General features: G+C 40.8%; 1 protein-coding gene across 1 annotated transcript in view; it reads right to left on the reverse strand.

The window, feature by feature from the left end:
- Window positions 1-1892: 1892 nt before the first annotated feature.
- SLC6A5 (solute carrier family 6 (neurotransmitter transporter), member 5) overlaps window positions 1893-19540 on the reverse strand; it is a 32721-nt gene continuing 15073 nt past the window's right edge. Inside the window, exons 10-16 of the mRNA XM_009995862.1 lie at window positions 18745-18869; window positions 14935-15047; window positions 14523-14654; window positions 13429-13528; window positions 7881-7981; window positions 4223-4390; window positions 1893-2048 (exon numbers count right to left, since the gene is read on the reverse strand). Coding sequence (XP_009994164.1) covers window positions 1893-2048; window positions 4223-4390; window positions 7881-7981; window positions 13429-13528; window positions 14523-14654; window positions 14935-15047; window positions 18745-18869 — 895 coding nt within the window. The remainder of the gene's footprint in view (window positions 2049-4222; window positions 4391-7880; window positions 7982-13428; window positions 13529-14522; window positions 14655-14934; window positions 15048-18744; window positions 18870-19540) is intronic.

Below are 19540 nucleotides of genomic sequence, written 5' to 3' on the forward strand. Positions count from 1 at the left end.
TGACGAGAGACAGACAAAAGAACGGGATAGAAACAGTCCCCTGAAAGGAAAGAACATTTACTGGCTACTACAGTTATGTGTGCAGGGAAGGAAAAAAAACACCTAAACTACTCTAAGCTCACTATCTCTACACTGGTAAGATATTTATAGGGACATAAAACATCACTAGTACACACTACATGAACACTGATCACTGTTAAAAAATATCATATATTTATGTATAGGATATTACAAGATAGTAAAGGTTACAGTTTTCCCAATTATTGAAGATATATTTTTCTCCCTCATTCTAGTACATTTACAATAAATTGGGCTAATTTTCTATTCAGGTAAATAAATGTACTCTTAAAAAGCTCTATTTTTACTCTGCCCAGTAGGTAAGAAAACTAATTTTAGGATTGATATCACCCCTTATATCTGATCTCTAACATGTAATGATTCAGGATGTCCTATAGCTATAAAATGTTATAATGGCCTTCTAATAAATTGTCCTCTCCCCCAACAATCAAATATTTTCTATCTAAGGTTGCATCTGTGTGGATGACTGCAGTGGTTGTGGTTTTTTGTTCTTTTGTTTCTTGAAAATGTTTTAAATAATAATTTAAAAAAAACAACAAAAAAAAAATCCACAAACCAACCAACCAAACAAAAAAAACCCCTATGTACATTTCTGAGATAACACTGCTTTGAAGAATTTAAGTGTTATATATATAATATATAGAGAAGTGGGGTTCTGCTATTTCCCCACTGGTTGAAAGAGAAGAATACATCATCTAAAGGTTATATAAAGATGTTTATAGGAGAGTAAACAGGGAGTCACAAAGCTGAACAGCACATCTAACTTCAAATAACTGTTGTCAGGTGGTAACTAGACTACACTTACCACTGTAAGAATACAAATTTAGGCACAAATTATATGATGGCTTCTTGAGGAGATACTGTAAACAAAAGCAGAGAAACAAGGAAAACTATGTTCAGAACATTGGAGTGAAGTGAATAAAACCACAGCTGCATTTAGCGTGGAGCAAGGTTTCAGACACTTCGTGTAACTGAGGCATTTTTAAGTGAAATGACAGGTATCAACAAAAGAAATATATGACATTACTTCCAACAGTGATGCCCACACACCTCAGTCTGGCACCATTTCCAAACCACTCTAGACTCAATCACACAGCTTAGTCCCAACCTCAAGTTATTAGTTAAATTTTGCTTTCAGTTCTCTACCTGGAAAGATCAAATGAATTACCATGTTTCTATTCTGATGGCAAATATTCCTTCCTGGTGTGCTGTTTAAAGGGTCTCCACTTGTTTAAATAACAGGCCCTTGAAGTTAGTATGAATCATAAAAGAAGTGTGCAGCCACAACGAGTCAGGGCCTGCTCTCAGTGTAGACAAAGTGACTCCACTTATGCTGGATTTCTACCAGGACTACAGGAGATCCCCTTCTTTCCTTGCTCCCATCCCATCTGCAGGCTTAACTTCTCTTGATTACATTGGTAATAAAATCCTAGTGCCATCACAGCTACCTGCTTCAAGGATGCTTGTGTGAAACAGGTCAAATTCTGCACATCATTTCCTTAAAAAATTTTCCTGTGGCATTTTGTTTCTTTTCTTTCTTTTGTGTCTTCAGAACGTGACACAAACATGTCACCCACTGTGGAACATACTTTTGCTATTTCAGCAGGTACAGAACATGGCATGGGCATCACCTACACCTGGAAGTGGTCTAGCTAGGTCTTCCCTATGGCATGCAATGGTAAATCCTACTTTCCTAAGCAACCACTTTCAGGCCCTGAGAAAAAGAAAAGAAGAAACAGCGGGAATACAAAACGGAAAAAAAATACACGTATCAGAAAAGGCTGCCAGTGTTATTGCCACCCAAGTAATAATTATTAGCATTGGGTCCCCAGTTCTATATCCTTTACTGGCAGTTTAAGTCCCAGGGAAGAGGTTCCCAGTGGATCAATCATATTCATGTAACGTTCACCACGGTGCTTGGCCAGAAACGGACCCCAGTCGGGCTGTGGGGAGCACACCAGCTTGAGCCGCTGCAACGTGGGGGAGAGAAAAGAGAGACTCATTTGGAGTTAGGGAGCAGAATTACAATGCAGAAGGGCACAGGCTCGTTTCAGGTTATTGATGGTGGCCCTGCAATGCTCCACTGCTCAGTGTTTGTTTTGCACAGAGTTTGCAAGATTAATAGAGGATAAAGTGCCGAGATTTTCATTACACATTCTCCCCCACATCAGAGAAGGGGAGCTCAGAACCACGGCCACAGACTGCAAAGCTCACTTACTGAAGGACATGTGCACAATTACTTAGTTCAATGGTCTAAGCAGTGGGTAACTGCATTTAAATAATTGGATTTCTGTTTAGAATATTTCCCAAAAGCATAGAAATGACCAAAAAGAAGTATAGTGCTATGAACGAACAAAGGTTTTAATTTTGAGATGGCAAAATGTTTCATTTCTATCTGCAGGAAAAAAAAGAAAGAGAAGAATGTTAACCTGACAAACAACAAAAATATTCTAATCTTTCCATTGATTTCTTTATTGAATATATAATTTGATTGGTGCATTTACAGATAAAAAGGAAAGAAAACATATTTCTGATGACTTGAGAGGGAGCAATTATATGTTTATTACCTAATAAAGTGAATCAGACCTCTATATCAGTTATTTTAATCTCTGCTTAATTACCAGCTTGCAACTCTTACCTCCCAAATCAACCATAATAATTTTATGCAGCAGACTCTGTGTTCAGGAAATACTGGGCTACAGCTGAAATAGCTTCAGAAAAAGCCCCTTCAAAACAGACCCAACTTTTTGGTGTGCACTACTAGAGGGACAGTGAGGAGAGCACCCCATTTCTGTGGCAATATATATGTAAGTCAGAAGATATGAAGCAGAAGAATTTGTCTCAACAAGAGAAACTCACGAGACAATGAACAAGTCGGTCTAATTTCATATGAGCTCATTCCCAGTTGGAGCAGTTGTCTCCTGGCCTGTGTGCTCCACTGTGCACTACACAAGGACTGAATGGCCCTTCAGACAAGTGGCCTCGTTGCATAGAGCCAACCATGTACTTGGATACTCTCTCTCTAGGGTGTCTCACCCCTTAATATTAAATCCCTCTGCTCTGTGTGCAGCAGCAAAGCGTGGTCTTTTCCCTCAGGCATGTGTAGCATGACATATTGAGAGACCAAAAAGACTATACTATTTCAGTACTTCTCTCCTTTTCATTTTTGAGGTGTAAAAAAACAGCCCCGATGGGTTTAGCAGAAGAGCTGAACTGCAAAAGCAGCTCTGAAAAGGGGAGACAAGAATCTGTTCCTTATCCTGAGGAGGCAGCAGCACAAGCAGCCTGCAGGGAGGAGAGGGCAGAACTGAGAAAGCAGCAAACTTCTCCAGAAGATAAGGGGGAGGCAAGGAAGGGATGAAATGCTGACACGAAGCAAACATTGCTGTACCATGACTGAGGAGCCAGAGGGATGGGAACAGCAGGGAGTGGCCTTGGGAACAGGCAGGAACAGGGCACAGGGAATGTAGCTGGGGATAGTGGCAGGAATCTGATTTGCAAAATCAACAAAGTGGCAGAAAAACAAAGTGCCACTTGGGATTTTATTTAAGCCCAGGTCCCAGAAAGGACCAACTTATTCAAGAAAAATAATGAGATGAATAAGGTGGGGGAAGATTACCAGCCAGGTTTTATAATTAGTATTTTGATCAGTAGAGCAAGAGGTCTCTCATCTGTCTTATTCCTGAGCTTGATGAAGTCCAGCCTCCTGGAGGACTCGGGTGCAGACCATCTCACGCTCTGCAAACAGGCAACTCCTCACTGACATCTCCTGACCCCTGCTGGGCTCGTGTGACACAGCACACACCAGCACTCCTACAGATACACGCTGCTTGTGCAACAAGGCCAGCCCAGCTGGGAGAACACCTTCCTGCCAGGAACACCACGCTGGGGCTTAGGAAATTCCCAACTCCTCCTAATTCTCATAACAAGAGTCACTTAACAAGTAAAGAATATTTTTTGAGGGATGGGGAAGAGAAGGTCTGCATTTTAAATCAACTGAGCTTCTCTTTGCAACACAGTAAGTACATTACCAGAAAGTCATCTTAGCAGTATCAGCCATTTAATATCACAAAAAATCCATATAAAATAGAACAGTTTCCTGTGAGTATATTTTAAAGCAGAAAAAAAAGGACAGAAGAATTACCTCAATAAATTTCCCTGGGGCTAGATGCATTTTTATCACAAACATCACTGGGATCCAGATAACTGAGCAGGCCAGCATCAGCCATCCAAGCACCATGGACCAGCCTGGGTAGTGGTAAGCTCCATAAGTCATTGGTTCCCATTGGTAAAAACTGAAGCAAAGAATAAACTGGAAAGAAGGAAGGAAAAACAAGTTTGAACAAGCAAAAACCAAGCCTACTATGCAACAGATGGTAGGTATCCACACACCAAGCTGGTGTATATGGAATAGAGACAATAGGACATGCAGCTAAGGCAGGGCACTCCAAAAGCTGTAATGAATAGGGCAGAGTCTGAATCTAATGAGTGTATGGAAATCTTGCAAAATCCCACAAATGCCAGAAAAATTGAAATTAGAATCTTGTCCCAAGAGTAACATTTTTTATTACATGGTCTATTGACAGTTTTACCCAATGTGATTGTGCTAAGTTACTTGGTTTCATTTACTGTATGAATAGCAATATGTCTGCTTAGATTTGTGCATAATTCAGTAACTTTTGGGAAATGCTTGCACTCACAATAATTGCACACAGAAGATTTATAGCAGTATAACCAGGTGAAGGCACAGATAAACACCATTAGGTCTTTTTTTTGCCAGAGATATGGAGTAATTGAAAGTCTAACATTTGACTATCCAAATGTATCAAATATTGGCTTTACAGAAGCAATAATAGAAAAGAATGTATTGCTTGGTTTTGCTTTGTCTGTTTCCATTGCATAAAAATTGAATTACAACTGATCAGTGTCAATTTATTTCTAGCTGGAAGTTCCCTAAATATTACATTTGGAGGGAACAACAACAGAACATGCAAGTTTGAACTGGCCTTGTTTGCTTTCCAAATTTGCTCTCCTTAAGAGACAACATAATTTCCTATTCCTTCATTGTGATTACTGGCAGTAGCTAAGAGTGAAAGCCTGATCAGTAAAGGAAGGAGCAATTTGGAAAAAAAACCTTACAAGTCCCTTCACAGGTGTAACAACATGGCTAAGGCAGCATCCTGAAAACAGCCATTGGAAGAAAAAAAGGAGATTAAAAAAAACCCATGTGCACATGCTTTTATTTATATAAAAAAAACAAATAAACAACTAAACAAAACACAATGCTCTTGATGTTACCTTAATACTATAGATCAAACTGGGTTATGTCTTCAAACTTTTAAAAAGGGACTTGCAAACTATACCTGTGTATTGTCACAATCAAAAAACCGGTTGCGACTGGATAGGAAAGGTAAATCTACCTGGTTTTCATGCACAGCACTAATACACTTCAGTGAAGACAATCAGTAAAGAAAAATCTATGTGGAAAAGTAGCATATCTTCATTATGCCCCTTAGAGAAATTGTTCTCATTGTAGGAAAATTCTTCTTCTCACAACTCAGGATTTTGTTGAGCTAATCAAAACTCACTGGTCCCTCCACACAAGCATTCCTGTCTGAAAAAACTAAACCTTTTTAGTTTCCAGAAAATAAAAAAAATAAAAAAAAAAGCACCTCATTCTTGAATTAACAACACTGAAAAGAAGTTACCAACTTTATCGAGAACCTCTTTTTACTCCCCAGAAATAAAAAAGATTTACCAACATTGATGCTGCACTGAAGAACAGCACAAATACAAGAACTTCCCAGCACATAGGCTGAAATACAGCTCCTCTGGAAGAAGTGACTGCAACGGACTATTGAGTCACCACCTTGCTTCTTTCCCTGCTTCAAAACGTGTACCTTATCAGAAATTCTAGTAACTTTTCTTATCTTTTACCTAAAAATGTATGAATCCCTGGAGAAACTACCTAGCACTGCTGTGAAATGTTGAGTTTTTAAAACCCTACACAAACATAACCTCTCTCCACCTATGGTCCAGGCCTGAGGACCTTCAGGACAGTTCTCTCAAACATACAAAAATGGTAAAAGATGTCTTGGTTGTTTTATACTGGCTCATCAAGCTGAAGACTTTTGAAATGGTTAAAAGCATTAATTATTGTGCCAAGACGTGACATACTAAGGACAGATGGTATCTGTCCTTAGGTTCAAATGTAAAGGAAATATTCTATTAGAGAGCCAGATAAGTAAATGCAGATAGAGGTATTATACCTTGACTCTTGGACCTGAAAACAGCAGGCACAGCCATGGAAAACTGAGAACGTGCCATCAGATCCAGAGACTGAAATCTGAAGTAAATGATCATTGCAGAGCTGGGGGCGGAAATGCAAACGGAAAAGAAGCAGGAAAATTAACCAAGCACCACCAGCTTTTCCCTTGGGAGGGGTTTTCCAGCCGTCCCAGTGAAGCAGGGGCAGGGAGATGCTGCTCCCACCTTCCCACCTCTCGTCACCCTGTCCCCAGCGTGCCGGGCGTGCGGCACCATCCAGCGCTCCCTGGGCTGGGCACCAAGGGGCCTTTCTGTCTTATTTCTCTTGTTGTTATTATTTTTTTTACAGAGAGAGAGAAGCTGCAGGGGCCTGCAGGAGATCCTGAGAGCACAACTGTTTCCACCTTTGCAAAAACACCTTCCACCTCCACAGCTCAAAACGCTGTGGCTCCTATTCCCAGCTCAGCCTGCCCGGAGCGCGTCTCTTAGCTCAGCTTTGGACTCCATAAAATAGCATTTTCCCCATTTTCTCCCCCTGAGAGCAGCCAGCAGGATCCCCATCATTTCTTCTCCCCTCCATGTGTACATGTACATACACATACGTCACACACACGCGTATATAAAACCCCCAAAAAGCTGGATGCAGCGGTTTGCCATCCCAGCATCTTGCACTGGCAGGGAAAGCCGTCCAGCAGCATCCCTCACTCCCAGAAGAAGTACCATCAGTTTCACCAGGACCTCGGGGTGTTGGTTGATAGCTGAACACGAGTCAGCAGTGTGCCCATGTGGCCAAGCAGGCCAACAGCATCCTGGCTTTTCCCAGCACTAGTGTGGCCAGCAGGAGCAAGGAAGTAATTGTTCCCTCCATAGTCAGCAGTAATGAGGCCACACCTCAAATCCTGTGCTCAGTTTGGGGGCCCTCACTACAAGAGGAACACTGAAGTGCTGGAGCATGTCCAGAGAAGGGCAATGAAGCTGATGAATGGTCAGGAGCACAAATCTTGCAAGGAGAAGCTGAGGAATCTGGGGTTGTCCAGCCTCCTCACTCTCTGCAAGTGTTTGGAAAGGGGTGGGAGGGAGGTGGCAGTTAGTCTCCTCTCCCAAGCAACAAGTGGTAGGACAAGAGGAAATGACCTCAAGCTGTGTCAGGGGACATTTAGATTGGACATCAGAAAAAAATGGCTTCACTGAAAGGGTTAGTTATCAAGCAACGGAACACGCTGCCCAGGGCAGTGGTGGAGTCACCATCCCTGAAGGTATTTAAAGGATGTGTAGATGTGGTGCTGAGGGACATGGCTTAGTGGCAGACTAAGCAGTGTGCTACACCAACAGTAGGACTAGATGATTTCAAAGGTCTTCTCCAACCAAAACAATTCTATGATTCTATCATACATGCAAAAACACATGTGCACACACAGGTGTGTGTCTAGGTATCTGCATCTAAGATCTAATTACTATGGTTCAGAAACATCATGAATGATGAAGAAACAACACCAAAATTCTTTGAAGACAACATTTACAAAGTTTTTGCTTACTGTTAAAATAGTTGGGGTCACAAATGCCCAACAGACTCTCCAGAATTTACTTGGCTGGAATCCAATCATCATTTCTATATCTTCACAAAATCTTTGCAACCCTGTAAACAGCAAACATAATTGCAATTAGGGGGGGAAAGAAATCAGGTGCCATTTGCAACATAGCTCTTGTGACTTCCTTGTGTCTAATTGCAAAAACAAACTACTTGTTTATTGAAAACTTCAATGGAGAAACTAACCACAGAGGAAAAAATGAGGCTATTATGGTGGGAACCATTCTAATAAAATATTTACTTCCTAAAGATTAAAGCAAAATTGAGCTTTTACATGGAGATTAAGTGTTCAGTAAGTTTGGGGTTAAAGCATTAATGGCAGGTACTGGTTAGATGCAATTATCTGTATACTTGTTATTTTTCACTGTGGAGATGAGGCTCATTAATTTCTGTATCATCTGTGTCAGTTTAGGCAATATCTGAGCTTCTCTACAGCTACTACCAGCCTGTCTGGGGTACAACTGTATCACTGAGCACTGAAATTGATAATGTCCTGTTATTTTGCAACTGATATGCAAGCAATACTTAGAAGTATTAGAGAACACCTGTAAATATTTTAAATTCTATTCAATGCTGTTCGAACAAACAGATCGATTGACACATTAGTACTTCAGATTGTTGTATTGATTGCATCTACAAATTTGCTTGAGTTAATAAAACACACAAGATTGGAAAATGGTATTTCAGCCATCTCTGCAGCTATCTCCTTGGTCGTGACTTGTGACTGGATAAACTGTGCTGGCCCAGCAGCTCCTGATAAGAGCCAGGCAGCTTTTCAGCCTTGTTCTGCAAAGATGTTTAGGTAAATGGTCCCTGCTCAGCACAGCTATTAGCAATTTATCCAAAAGTAATAAAGACAAAATTGAAATTTGTTCCAGTTTTTCTAGTGATGATAATAAGAGGGAGCTCTGGTGTTAAAAGCTGAGCTCCTTTGTCACACAAACTTTTCCATTTCAGGACAGTTTTATCTAACAAATCAGGTGATCATCTCAGTAATTTAAATTTTACCACACATTATTCTACAGCATTTAGTTTAACTTTTGTGACGTGGGCACAGGGATGGAGCTTAAATCTTGGAGAGAAGTCTCTGAATCAGTGAAGAAATTCTTGGAACAAAAGGAATAAACTGTTTCAGGTCTATATTGCACTCCAGCCAGCTACTGCAGCTTTTAAGGGATAATTCCCAGGATTGATCCAGCCAATTTTGAAGCCTTTTGGTTGATATAAAGGAGCAAGAAGTTTATCCATGGACTGTTCCAAGACTTAAGAAGGTAAAAATTAACAATGGTGTATTATTCATTGTCTTCTGATACATCTCTAAGAAAGCAGCAGGGCTTGATGGTGCTAGGGCAGCCCCACCGAGGCCCAGCTCAGAGGGTGAGTGCACAGTAAGACACTTCAGGCAGACAGCATGTCAGAGAAAAGCTAAAAAACCTCTGTAACAATAAGAAACATAGAAGAAAAATTCAGAAATTAATCAAGAAGATGGAATTGCAAGAACTGTATTTAGGAGGAAGGAAAAGAATAACCTGCAGCTTAGAAAACAAACAGAAGGTGACCCAGATGTCACTTATTTTTCCCTCTACCTGTAGTCTCTCCCCCTCTTTTTCACTGACTAGTGCAAATGTTCTTCAGAAAGCCTCTGCTCTTCTCTGTAAAATACCTGTAACTTTTCTGACCCATGAAATCACTGCACTTCAGCACCCACCTGACTCACCACGTGCTTCTCCATTTTGTAACACAGCTTTGCATGCCCGGCCTGACCCCAGGCCCCAGGGTCCCTGTTATTACAGACCTGAAAGGAGATGTTTGCTGCAACAGAATTATTTGCCCCTGTGTTTTATTCACCTGCTTATTGCAGTTCAGTGCACACACTGCAGGGAACTACATGGGAGGTGCTCACACAGTGCTCATCACTGCAGCCTGACATGGTGGGAACTAGAATAATTTTAAATTAGTTGCAGAAGCACAAGGTGTGGGCTTGGAGGGTCCTTCCACAGAGTTTAAAACTCATCCAAGTGCCTCTACTTCAGCCACACTTGCTGCTGCAAAGGGAGGCTTGTACCTAACCAGATAGTTTCGGCTCCCAAAATTTGTGCAAGCTTCATGCAAATCTGCACAGATTTGGTTGAAATTCCAATTAAAAATTTTGTTCCTTCTAGGAATTGCTGGTAGATATTCACAGCTTCAGACATTAGAAGTTCAAGAGCCAAATGCATTCAAACAGACACTGGGATCACACTCTTTCCTAGTGAAAGAGTGAAAACAGGTTCATTAAGTTCCAAGGAAAACACAGAGGATGTGTTAGTTAACTAGAATGCTGATTACAGCTCAGCATGGCTGGTCTCCCTCTCAGATCAGTCAGGCCTGCTGAGTAACTTGGGAAAATAAATAATACATTATATTCCATATCTCAATTTCCACTCTCTGAAGTAGGCTGATGCATTCATAAGTGCTGCAGATATAAAATCCATTAAAAAGGAGAATGCAAACTGAGACAGACAACTACTTCAATATTCTGCTACAGGTAAAACATTCAGAATTAGTAACACTTTCTACAGACACACTGCAGCAGTTTCCACTCACTCTGACAATGAACATTCCCAGACCGTCAAAAAACAGATCCAGAAGGAGCATGAGCAAAGTTAAGGTCATGCATGTGCAGTTTCTAACAGTGTTTTGCTCAAACACAAGGATCTTGGTATTTAGCTTCACGTTACAAAATGCAACAGTGGGAATTATGCTGATGATTAAATTAATACCCACAGCTCTAAGAGATTCTTTACCAATCATGCATCATAATATAAACAACTGGATCTGTATTATCATGTGAAATAAAAGAAACATCATTTGACTGGATTATGTAGCACTGACTCTACTGAAAAATAAATGATTGCAAAGTAATAACCAAGTCTGTTTCTTTTTAATTGAAAAATCTCAACCAGCTCAGCAAGCAGAACATGTAGGGAGAACTAAAGACAGATTTATTTCATCATAAAAGCACCTGCCACAATTGTGCCAGCCTGCTTGCTGTGAAGAGTGTGTGTCTATAGAGAAAGGTGTCAGCAGAGTGTAAAACAGCAGTTGTCAGAGCTTGAAAATATATTATGCTAATTTTAAGCACTGCTTGAAGGAATATAACAAGAGCAGCAGCTCTACTTGTATTTACAACATGCAAATCACAAATATAAAAGCTGCATTCCCAAGAACAGTCCTTAGAAAAGTAGCTTTAATGCAGTCAGACTAACCATGATACATTAGTGAAGGAGATAATGATTGCAAAGCTAAATTGTTGAAGTTATTGTGTAAAAGACTGGAAGATCTTTAGTCTACAAAAGGTTAATCCCAGAGGATAATCTTTGAAATAGTTGGTATCAAAGGCTTTACTGACACCTGCTGATTAACAATCAGATGGTACAGAAAGCATGCAAAGAGTGATTTGTAATTGGCAGTCTGATCACATTTAAGCTGTATATAAGTAAAAATATTCTCTTCTATTCGAGTCCTTCTTTTGTAGCACTACATTTATTTCTGTATTATTTTATACTTTTCATAAATACTGGTGTTTGAAGGGATACTGAGCTTGCTGGGAAAAGCAAACACTGGCCAGAGCAATTTTGCTGACAAGCCTAATAAAACATTAGTGCACAACTACAGGTTTGTGGTGCTTCTGCCACACAGTGTTCAGAGAAGGAACAGAACCACTGTTTCCTCCCTCTTTACCTTCATCCTTACTGAAAAACTTGCAGAAGAAATGTAAGCAGTTTGGGGGTTATTTAAAAAAATATTCGAAACAAGGAATGTTTATCTTGCACCCAGATGGCAATGGCTTCAAAGGGGACAATCTTTTTGCTGATGCTGGACATGCTGCTGGCCAGGAAGAGTGACACTGAGTGCTTCAGGCATGCTCTCAACAAGCAGAGGAGAAGGGGAAAGGGGGGAAAAAAAAACCAACAAACCCTTGTAACTCCTCTTGAGCATTGCCACTCACCATCTTTTATGGAATTGTACCAATTTTAGGAAAGGTGGGAAACTGGTAAGATAACCAGATGCTAATGCCTCAGGTGACATGTACCCAGTGGTGTTTCCACAGGAACAGGTAAATGTTAAACCTGGTTGGAATGGGGGAGGAAACGGGCAAATCTTGCACGGGAAACCAAAGCACAGAGCAATGGCACAACTTGCCAGCACTGATTTTCAAACCGGGAATTCTGCTAAATAATCCCCCAAACCCAACTCTCCACTTCAGGGGATTCAAGGCATTACACTCAGGTCCTCAGTGTTTTGGCTGTTCCTGCTGGATTCTGTAACATTTCCTCACGAGGTCAGATCTGATTTATCTTACACCCACTCAGGCCTGCTCACCAGATTGGGTGTCAGTGAAGAAAAAATACACTTCTGTATTTCCAGGCAATTACAGAAAACAAAGAAGGGCTGATTCCCTGTCCTGTCTATAACATTCATTTCTCAATCAAGAGCAATGAACTTTGCATGTTTTGAAGCACATATGATCTTTAAATGTATTTATACTACAGAGTGGACACCACAACATGGGTAGATGTAAGTATCCAGTGCACAGCAGAAGAGCTGCTATAAATGGATCTCCAACAGAACATCTTGGGATTGTTCCTGTCTAGCTGATACATCATATATAATTCATTCCTGTCCACAGCAACAGTGGAAACAGCCTTACCTTTTTTATCTTTAACACCGAGATCCAGATCTTCCTCTGGTTTTGAAGGCAAGTCTTAAGTGAGACCACACTCCAGACATAGATTAAGCATCTGTTATGCAGGGAGATGTTCACATTTCCTACCACAACCATCTGAGATCTCACATTTCCAAGAATCAATCTTCTGAAAGCACTGGGTAAGTTTTGGAGCAAATCACCAGCTGACATCAACTGATGTAGCTACAGTAGCAGCAAGGTAGTTTCACTGCTTTATGCTAGCTCAGGATCTTCCTCATAATTTAATGCATGTCAACGTAAATCAATATAACTGGTGTTGCCACTGTGCATAATTTATCAGTCTGAGTCGCTGCACAGTCATGATTCTGTGCTGCAGACATTGGCTAAAGGAAAGACTGGATATGTACATGGAAATTAAATCCTTCCAAAGTTGTTAAATGCAAAGACACCACTTGTGGCTCAGGAAGTCTCTGACCTTAAAATTGTTGGAGTGAGAAAGAGCCCCCAGAGAAGCATCACAAAATGCTTTGTCTGTTCTTACACTCATCTCTAAGCATTTGCTTTAGGTTATTGGTGGGAAAGGGACATTAGACTACATGAAAGTCTTTTGTATACAAGTATTTAAAGGAATCCTATAGTAATGAAGTCTCATTATGCTTCGATTCAAAACAAGGAAATTCTGAGGCTTTTTATTAAAGATATAAGTGTTACTCCTTTCTGTAAGAATTTCACATTACCAACTACTTCACCATATGCTAAAATGTTACTTTGCCATGGGTTGTTCAAGAGCAGCATTTTTTCTTACCATATATATAGGAAACTCCAACGAGCTCAAAGATGGCAATGATGACAAGAGAGTAAGAGGCTGCATAAGTATCCACAAGCTGCAACATGTACATTCCACCCTAAAGAAAAAAAGAATGAAAGAGCCATTACATGTGGGATATAGCTGGTGTCTCTCTTCATGTGTGTCACAACTCTGACTGGCATTAGGGCAGGTAAAATGGACAGGAGCCAGGACTGCCTATCTCCAGAGAGCATCCAAACAGTGACCTGACACAGGCTCATGCTGCACTATAGTTTCTTCCTTCTGGCTGAATTATTATCAAAACCAACAAGTAGAACAGCAGAGGGTACACCTGAGTCTGGTAACTAACACAGCTTGGGAAGACATTGGCTTCGGTCCTTTCAGATCAAGGACTGAACTGTGAGCAGCCCTTCCACCAGTGCCTCTAACCATTTAATTCAATGTCAAAACCAAAATAGCCATTGACACTAGGAATTTTGTAACAGTGAGTCCAGTTCATCTATTTCAGGGCAGATGTTAACCAGCAGATTCAAGTGAAGAAAGGACTGAATCCATCCTTGACTTTGGAACTCCAAAACTGGGCTGGTAGGTGATGAGATGATGACCAAGAAAGAGAAAGGGACAAAAGGGATGAATAAAAGAGTAAAACAGATTTTGTGCATCCCCTCTTGAAATTACTGAGTTTGTATTACTGGAGGAATGAATAGAAAAAAAGACACTGAAGGCAGTAGATGAGAAATTCATTATTAACTCCACAGTTTGCAAGGACTACCAGTTTATATCTGAACTGGAAGGGATGGCACACAAAACTAGTGTGCATGTTTTTCTGACATAAAACCTTCCCTTCTTAAATGAATACCTAATTTGCATTATTATTTTGGAGAGTTAGGCTAGGGGAAAACTGAAGAGTCTGATTTTTGGGAAGAATGGATGTATCCCAGTCAGAGCATCCATTTAAAAAAGTCTTTCAGGCTCACCCGGTGTCTTTGCACATGCGGCAGAATCCAGGCTGTTCACGACTTGCAGAGGAGGAGAACGGCCACCAGAGGGGGGCTTGGGGACAGACAGGGATGCTCAAAGACTTTTCTTACCTGAGTGATCATAGGAAACCCCATGATGAAAAAGGAGACGCAGCACCCGAGAGTGAACAGTGCCTTGTGCGTACGTAGGTATTTGGGGAACTCGTCGGAAACGGAGGTCACGATGGTCTCGATAGTGGCAAACTGGGAGAGAGAAGGAACAGGAATCATTTCAGTGTGCACAATGTACACAAGATGATCCAACTGGATGGACTGAAACACAAGAGTATTTCAAGATCCTAGGTGTGAAATGCTCAGATGTCAACGCCAAAGTTTCACCCCAATTATTTCAGCCCCACTTCATTCCTCTTTTTGCAAAGCAGTTCCCTGTCCACAGGGAAAACAACGAGGAAACTCATAGTCCTCCAAACAAATAAGCCAGGAAAAAACAAGAAGAAAAGAAGGGGAAACAAAATCAGTTTACCATGGTGTCCAATCCAAGTGTCAGAAGCATCAAAAAGAAGATTATAGCCCAGAAGGGAGAGAGGGGAAGCCTGGTTAAGGCTTCTGGATAAACCACAAAAGCAATTCCAGGACCTAGAAATGAGAAAAATGAAGGCTGTGATATTGCACATTGTTGACTGAATGGATAAGAGGAAGAAGTGAAGAGTTGTGTTTCCAAGTATAATACAATATTACTTAGCTTGATAAAAATAAAAAAGATCAGATTCAGTCTCTCCTGTTTACAGGAAGTTCGAACCATTACAGACTTCAGCCTCACATTAATCGTTTGTGTCTTGACTGTAAGTTTCAAAACACACATACACTACTTCCCAAGCTGCAGAATTAGCAGGCCCTGCTAATTAGCAACCCAGCCTGAGAGCAAAACAGCCATCACCCACCTCAGTACTACAGAATGAACAGAAAATACTCTTTTTTATCTCCTCAGCTCACAGCCAAATGGAAAGAACATAACAGATGCACAGAGCTGATACCAGACACAAGATAAAAACTACTGTGTTATCTCTGTTTGTATATATCTATTTCTATCTATAGCTGAACAAATATATTCTTTACTACATCTCTAAATAATTTTTAAAATCCATAAGAAATTCTGAAATCATGCACAGCAGAAAAAATAAGGAGATGGGGGTCCCCTAAACCCTGGACTAGGAATTCTCCTGTCTTTATTGGTTTGATGTCTTGCACTATAACTTGTATTGACTGTAAAGAAAAAAATATTTGTACAAGTATGCTTAGATTTGCCTGGGAGAAAAGGCTGGAGGAATGTGGTGGGAGCATTACAGCAGATGGCACTTCTCTACTTATCCCAGCTGAAGGAGCCCCACTCCAAAGGCTCTGAAGGATGTTTCCCATCAAGCGAGATACAACTGAGAGCCAAGTTGTTCTGATTGCATGACCCACGAGAAGGGGCTCCAAACTCACTCCATCCTGGCCAGTTCTAATCTAGATTATTGGATCCTTTTTCCTAAAGCCCTTCCTGCTGTTTCTGTTGAAGAGAACACTGTTGCTTTCTCACATACTGAGAAAAACACTCTTGGCAGCATGGGAAGAAATCTCCATGGGCAAGCTGGGAAGTGTGTGGAGTTCCTTCTGAACAGAAAACAAGTAAGAGCATTAACAACAGGATAAAACTCCATACAGGATTCAATAAGTGTTGCTGCCCTTAAAATGTGCTGCAGAAAAATGGCTTTTGCATATTGAACTACTATGTATTCATGAATGTGTCCTTTGGTCTCTTGACTACAGATTTCTTCTTGACTATCAGAGATAAGGGCTCTGTCTGCACCAGCTTCCTGCATGTACAAGTTTAATTAAGCCTCACAATAATGAGTTCCCATTAATCACACTTCTGGGATAAGTTTAATTAGAGAATATGAAACTGCACATCTCTCCATCTCAGCTTCTCTTAACTCTCAAAAATCTCACACATTAGGGAGCATCCAGGCATGGGGAAACAATCACAGGGAAACTGGCTCCCACCCTCTCCACCTTCAGAGATTTAGGGGGGTTAGGAACTCTTTCTAGAGGGCTGTTAAAGCCAGGAAAATTCCAAAGATTGTACGTGTGTTGAAGCAAAAAAAAATTACTTTGAATTTTCATTTCAAATTACTAGAATTTTTCAGCTGAAATATGTTCTTAACCAAACTGAGAGAGCAGGATGAACACAGATTGTCCCTGCATGTCCATGCATGAAAAGTGTTTTGCTCTTTTCATCAGGTACATTATGTTTTCCTGAAAAGAAAATTCTAAATGAAAACAATAAAAAAAAATAAATGGGTATTTCAGGTTAATATTTTAGGAGGAAAAAAATAAAATAAAAAAAACCCTTCTTATTTCCATTAGCAACTTCACTCATTGAGAGGACATCATGTTTTACCATAATTTTAGCTGTTTTCTTCTTCATTGCAAAATGAAATACAACTTTAGAACAAAAAACAAACAACAACAAAAAAAAAAAGGTAGGAAAGGACAAGAGCTGGCTCTTTTCCCCACTTGCCAAGTCTGCTTTTTTAAGTCTGCTTTTTCAATGTGCTAATTCAACTGCAATTATTCCACCACAGGTCAACTGCTCCAAGCCTCAGACCAACTCCCTGTGACTGAACTGCAGCTCACAGGCTCCCCCTCACCTCAGCATCTGGGCTGCCAACAGAAGGAGCTGCAGAAATCTAATATGACCCAGCCTCTGCAGTTGCCTCTCTGAGGTGAGAAGTACTGCAAAATCTGTGGGATTACCCATGTTTTGGTTTAGAGAGAAGGAATAACCAGCAGCAACATCTTGTTCCCTCCTCTGTTGTTCTCCTCCTTTCACCTGTAGCAGCTTGTTTCTAATAAATGGCTAGAAACAGAGCTCTGAGCAAAGGTATTTTTCAAGAATAAATAAATAATGCTTCACCTGCTCTTTTTCCTACAACTACAGGATTTCTGTGTCCCCTCCTCATGTTGCCTGTTCTCCATTTAGCTCCCACAACTTTGTCAAATGCAGATGAATGGTTATACCTCTTGGTCCAGAACGACCTATGAGCATCACCATCCAGAAACCATGGAACATTTTCTTAGTTTCAGTGCCCTGTTGTCAACCCACTGCTGCAATTTCTGAACCATGATGTTCTGCCAGTCATGTACCTTAGGCTACATGTAGCTCCTCAGATGGAGCTGAATCTATCCATGCAAGTAACCTGTCAGAAGAGCATTTAGTGTCTTCACATCAATGCAGAGAGTGAGAAACACCCTTTCAGAGCCTCCTCTTGCTCTGTGCTATCTTAGGGGGGCGGGGGTTAACATTGGGAACCATCCTCATGGCTCACAGAGAAGCTATTAACCACTTCCCTTCAGTGCTTGGAAACATCTGTACCTGTGCTGAAAGCAAATACAACACCTCACAGAAGCAGCTTAGGCAGGAAAATCACAGCTACAATTTATTACAAAGTTATTTTAAAATAAGTGTCTTTTTAACACAGTTCCAAATTATCTCAAAGCTCTGGGAGTTGGGTGACTTGGAGCCAAAGTGCTGCACTTTTTGCAGAAAATGCAGGTCCAGACTAAGGTAACAATTATCCCTCTATAATCCCATCAGATTTTTACAAAACTTTAAACTTTTCAGATTCTTATCCTGAAAGGTCCTCCCTTGTTATCTCCCACTCCTTCATACTAAATCATACATGACAGCATCAGTCCTCTCATCAGTCACGTCTTCTCACTCCCATTCAGCTTTACCAACCAAAAACTTTCAGATCCCCATTTGTAACCACCTCTCTTCACTAACCAAGACCCTCTAATCAGTTCTTCAGAAATCTTTTTCTTCCCCATGGAGGCAGCTCCTTGTACCCCACAGTTCAGAAGCTTAAACCACCTCCTACACCCTGTTTCTCCCACTCCCCACATTGTGAAACCCATCATCCTCTCATCCAAGATTCCCACCATCACGACACCTTTTACCTTGAAAAGGGTTTACAAAGAGCAGCTGAGACAAATGAGAAGACCACTCACCACTTAGAGTATGTGAAGGAGACATCTCACCCTACCTCCCCTTCCATCATTTACATGAAGATTTGAAATTAGTCTTAGTTTGCAGCCTTCTCTTATCAAACAAGTGCAAAGGAGGCTTCAAGTAATACCTTGACTTCCCAGTGTACTTCTTCCCATACAGAAATGCCTACAAGTGGTTTACTAATCCACTCCAATTTGAAACCATTTTTCCCACCTCCAACGTTAATAATAGACCTGAAGGTGCCACCAGGTACCTAAGTAAGGAGATGGCAGCATCCCCTACCTTGGTCTGCCACAGCTTCAATATTCACTTTGAGCTCATGTGCCATGAAGCCAATAACTGAGAAGATGACAAAGCCTGCAAATATACTGGTGGCACTGTTGGTGCATGTGACTATCAATGTGTCCCTGAAAAGGAAAAACAAAAAGCAAGACACAATGTTGGTGAGGGTAGATTTGTACACTTACCAGGTACATTTGATGCTGATCAGAGATGACAAAAGTCTCCACACCACCACCAGTAACCAGCTGTGCAAACTTCCATTACCCATGTGCCATATAGGAGGCCACAGGGGGAGAAAAGCACTTCTGCTCCTGGTGTCTCCAAAGAGGGTAACAATGATGACATGATTTCTAACAGTGTATTTTACTCTTTGCCCAATGTGGGTTTCTGCTCACTGAAGATATATGGACTAACCACCACCACTGCATTATATATGGACTAACCACCACCATCCAGGTAAGACGACTTTTTTCCTGTATCTTTCTTGCATTTATACACAATATGTAAGGGTTAAGCTTTCCATACCTTGCAGCATTCATTTAAATCCCTGCCCACCTGTAGAGGATTCCTTGGTATAATTTTCCATTGCTGCTGTTGAAGGGATCTCAAGAAATCCACACCCAAGTGTCATCCTGGGTGAGTTCGTAGGACTTGGCAGGAAACCAGCCCTCATGATCCACATGCATAATTATCACATTCCTGATGGGATTTTTATTTTTTCTTCACAATGTCCATGTCCAGAAGACTTCCCCTTCAACTACCACAACTTAGGAACAAACTTGTCACTCCATTTAAA

Source organism: Chaetura pelagica, unplaced genomic scaffold (assembly GCF_000747805.2).
Source record: "Chaetura pelagica isolate M959 unplaced genomic scaffold, ChaPel_1.0 scaffold164, whole genome shotgun sequence".
In the NCBI taxonomy this organism is placed as follows: domain Eukaryota; kingdom Metazoa; phylum Chordata; class Aves; order Apodiformes; family Apodidae; genus Chaetura; species Chaetura pelagica.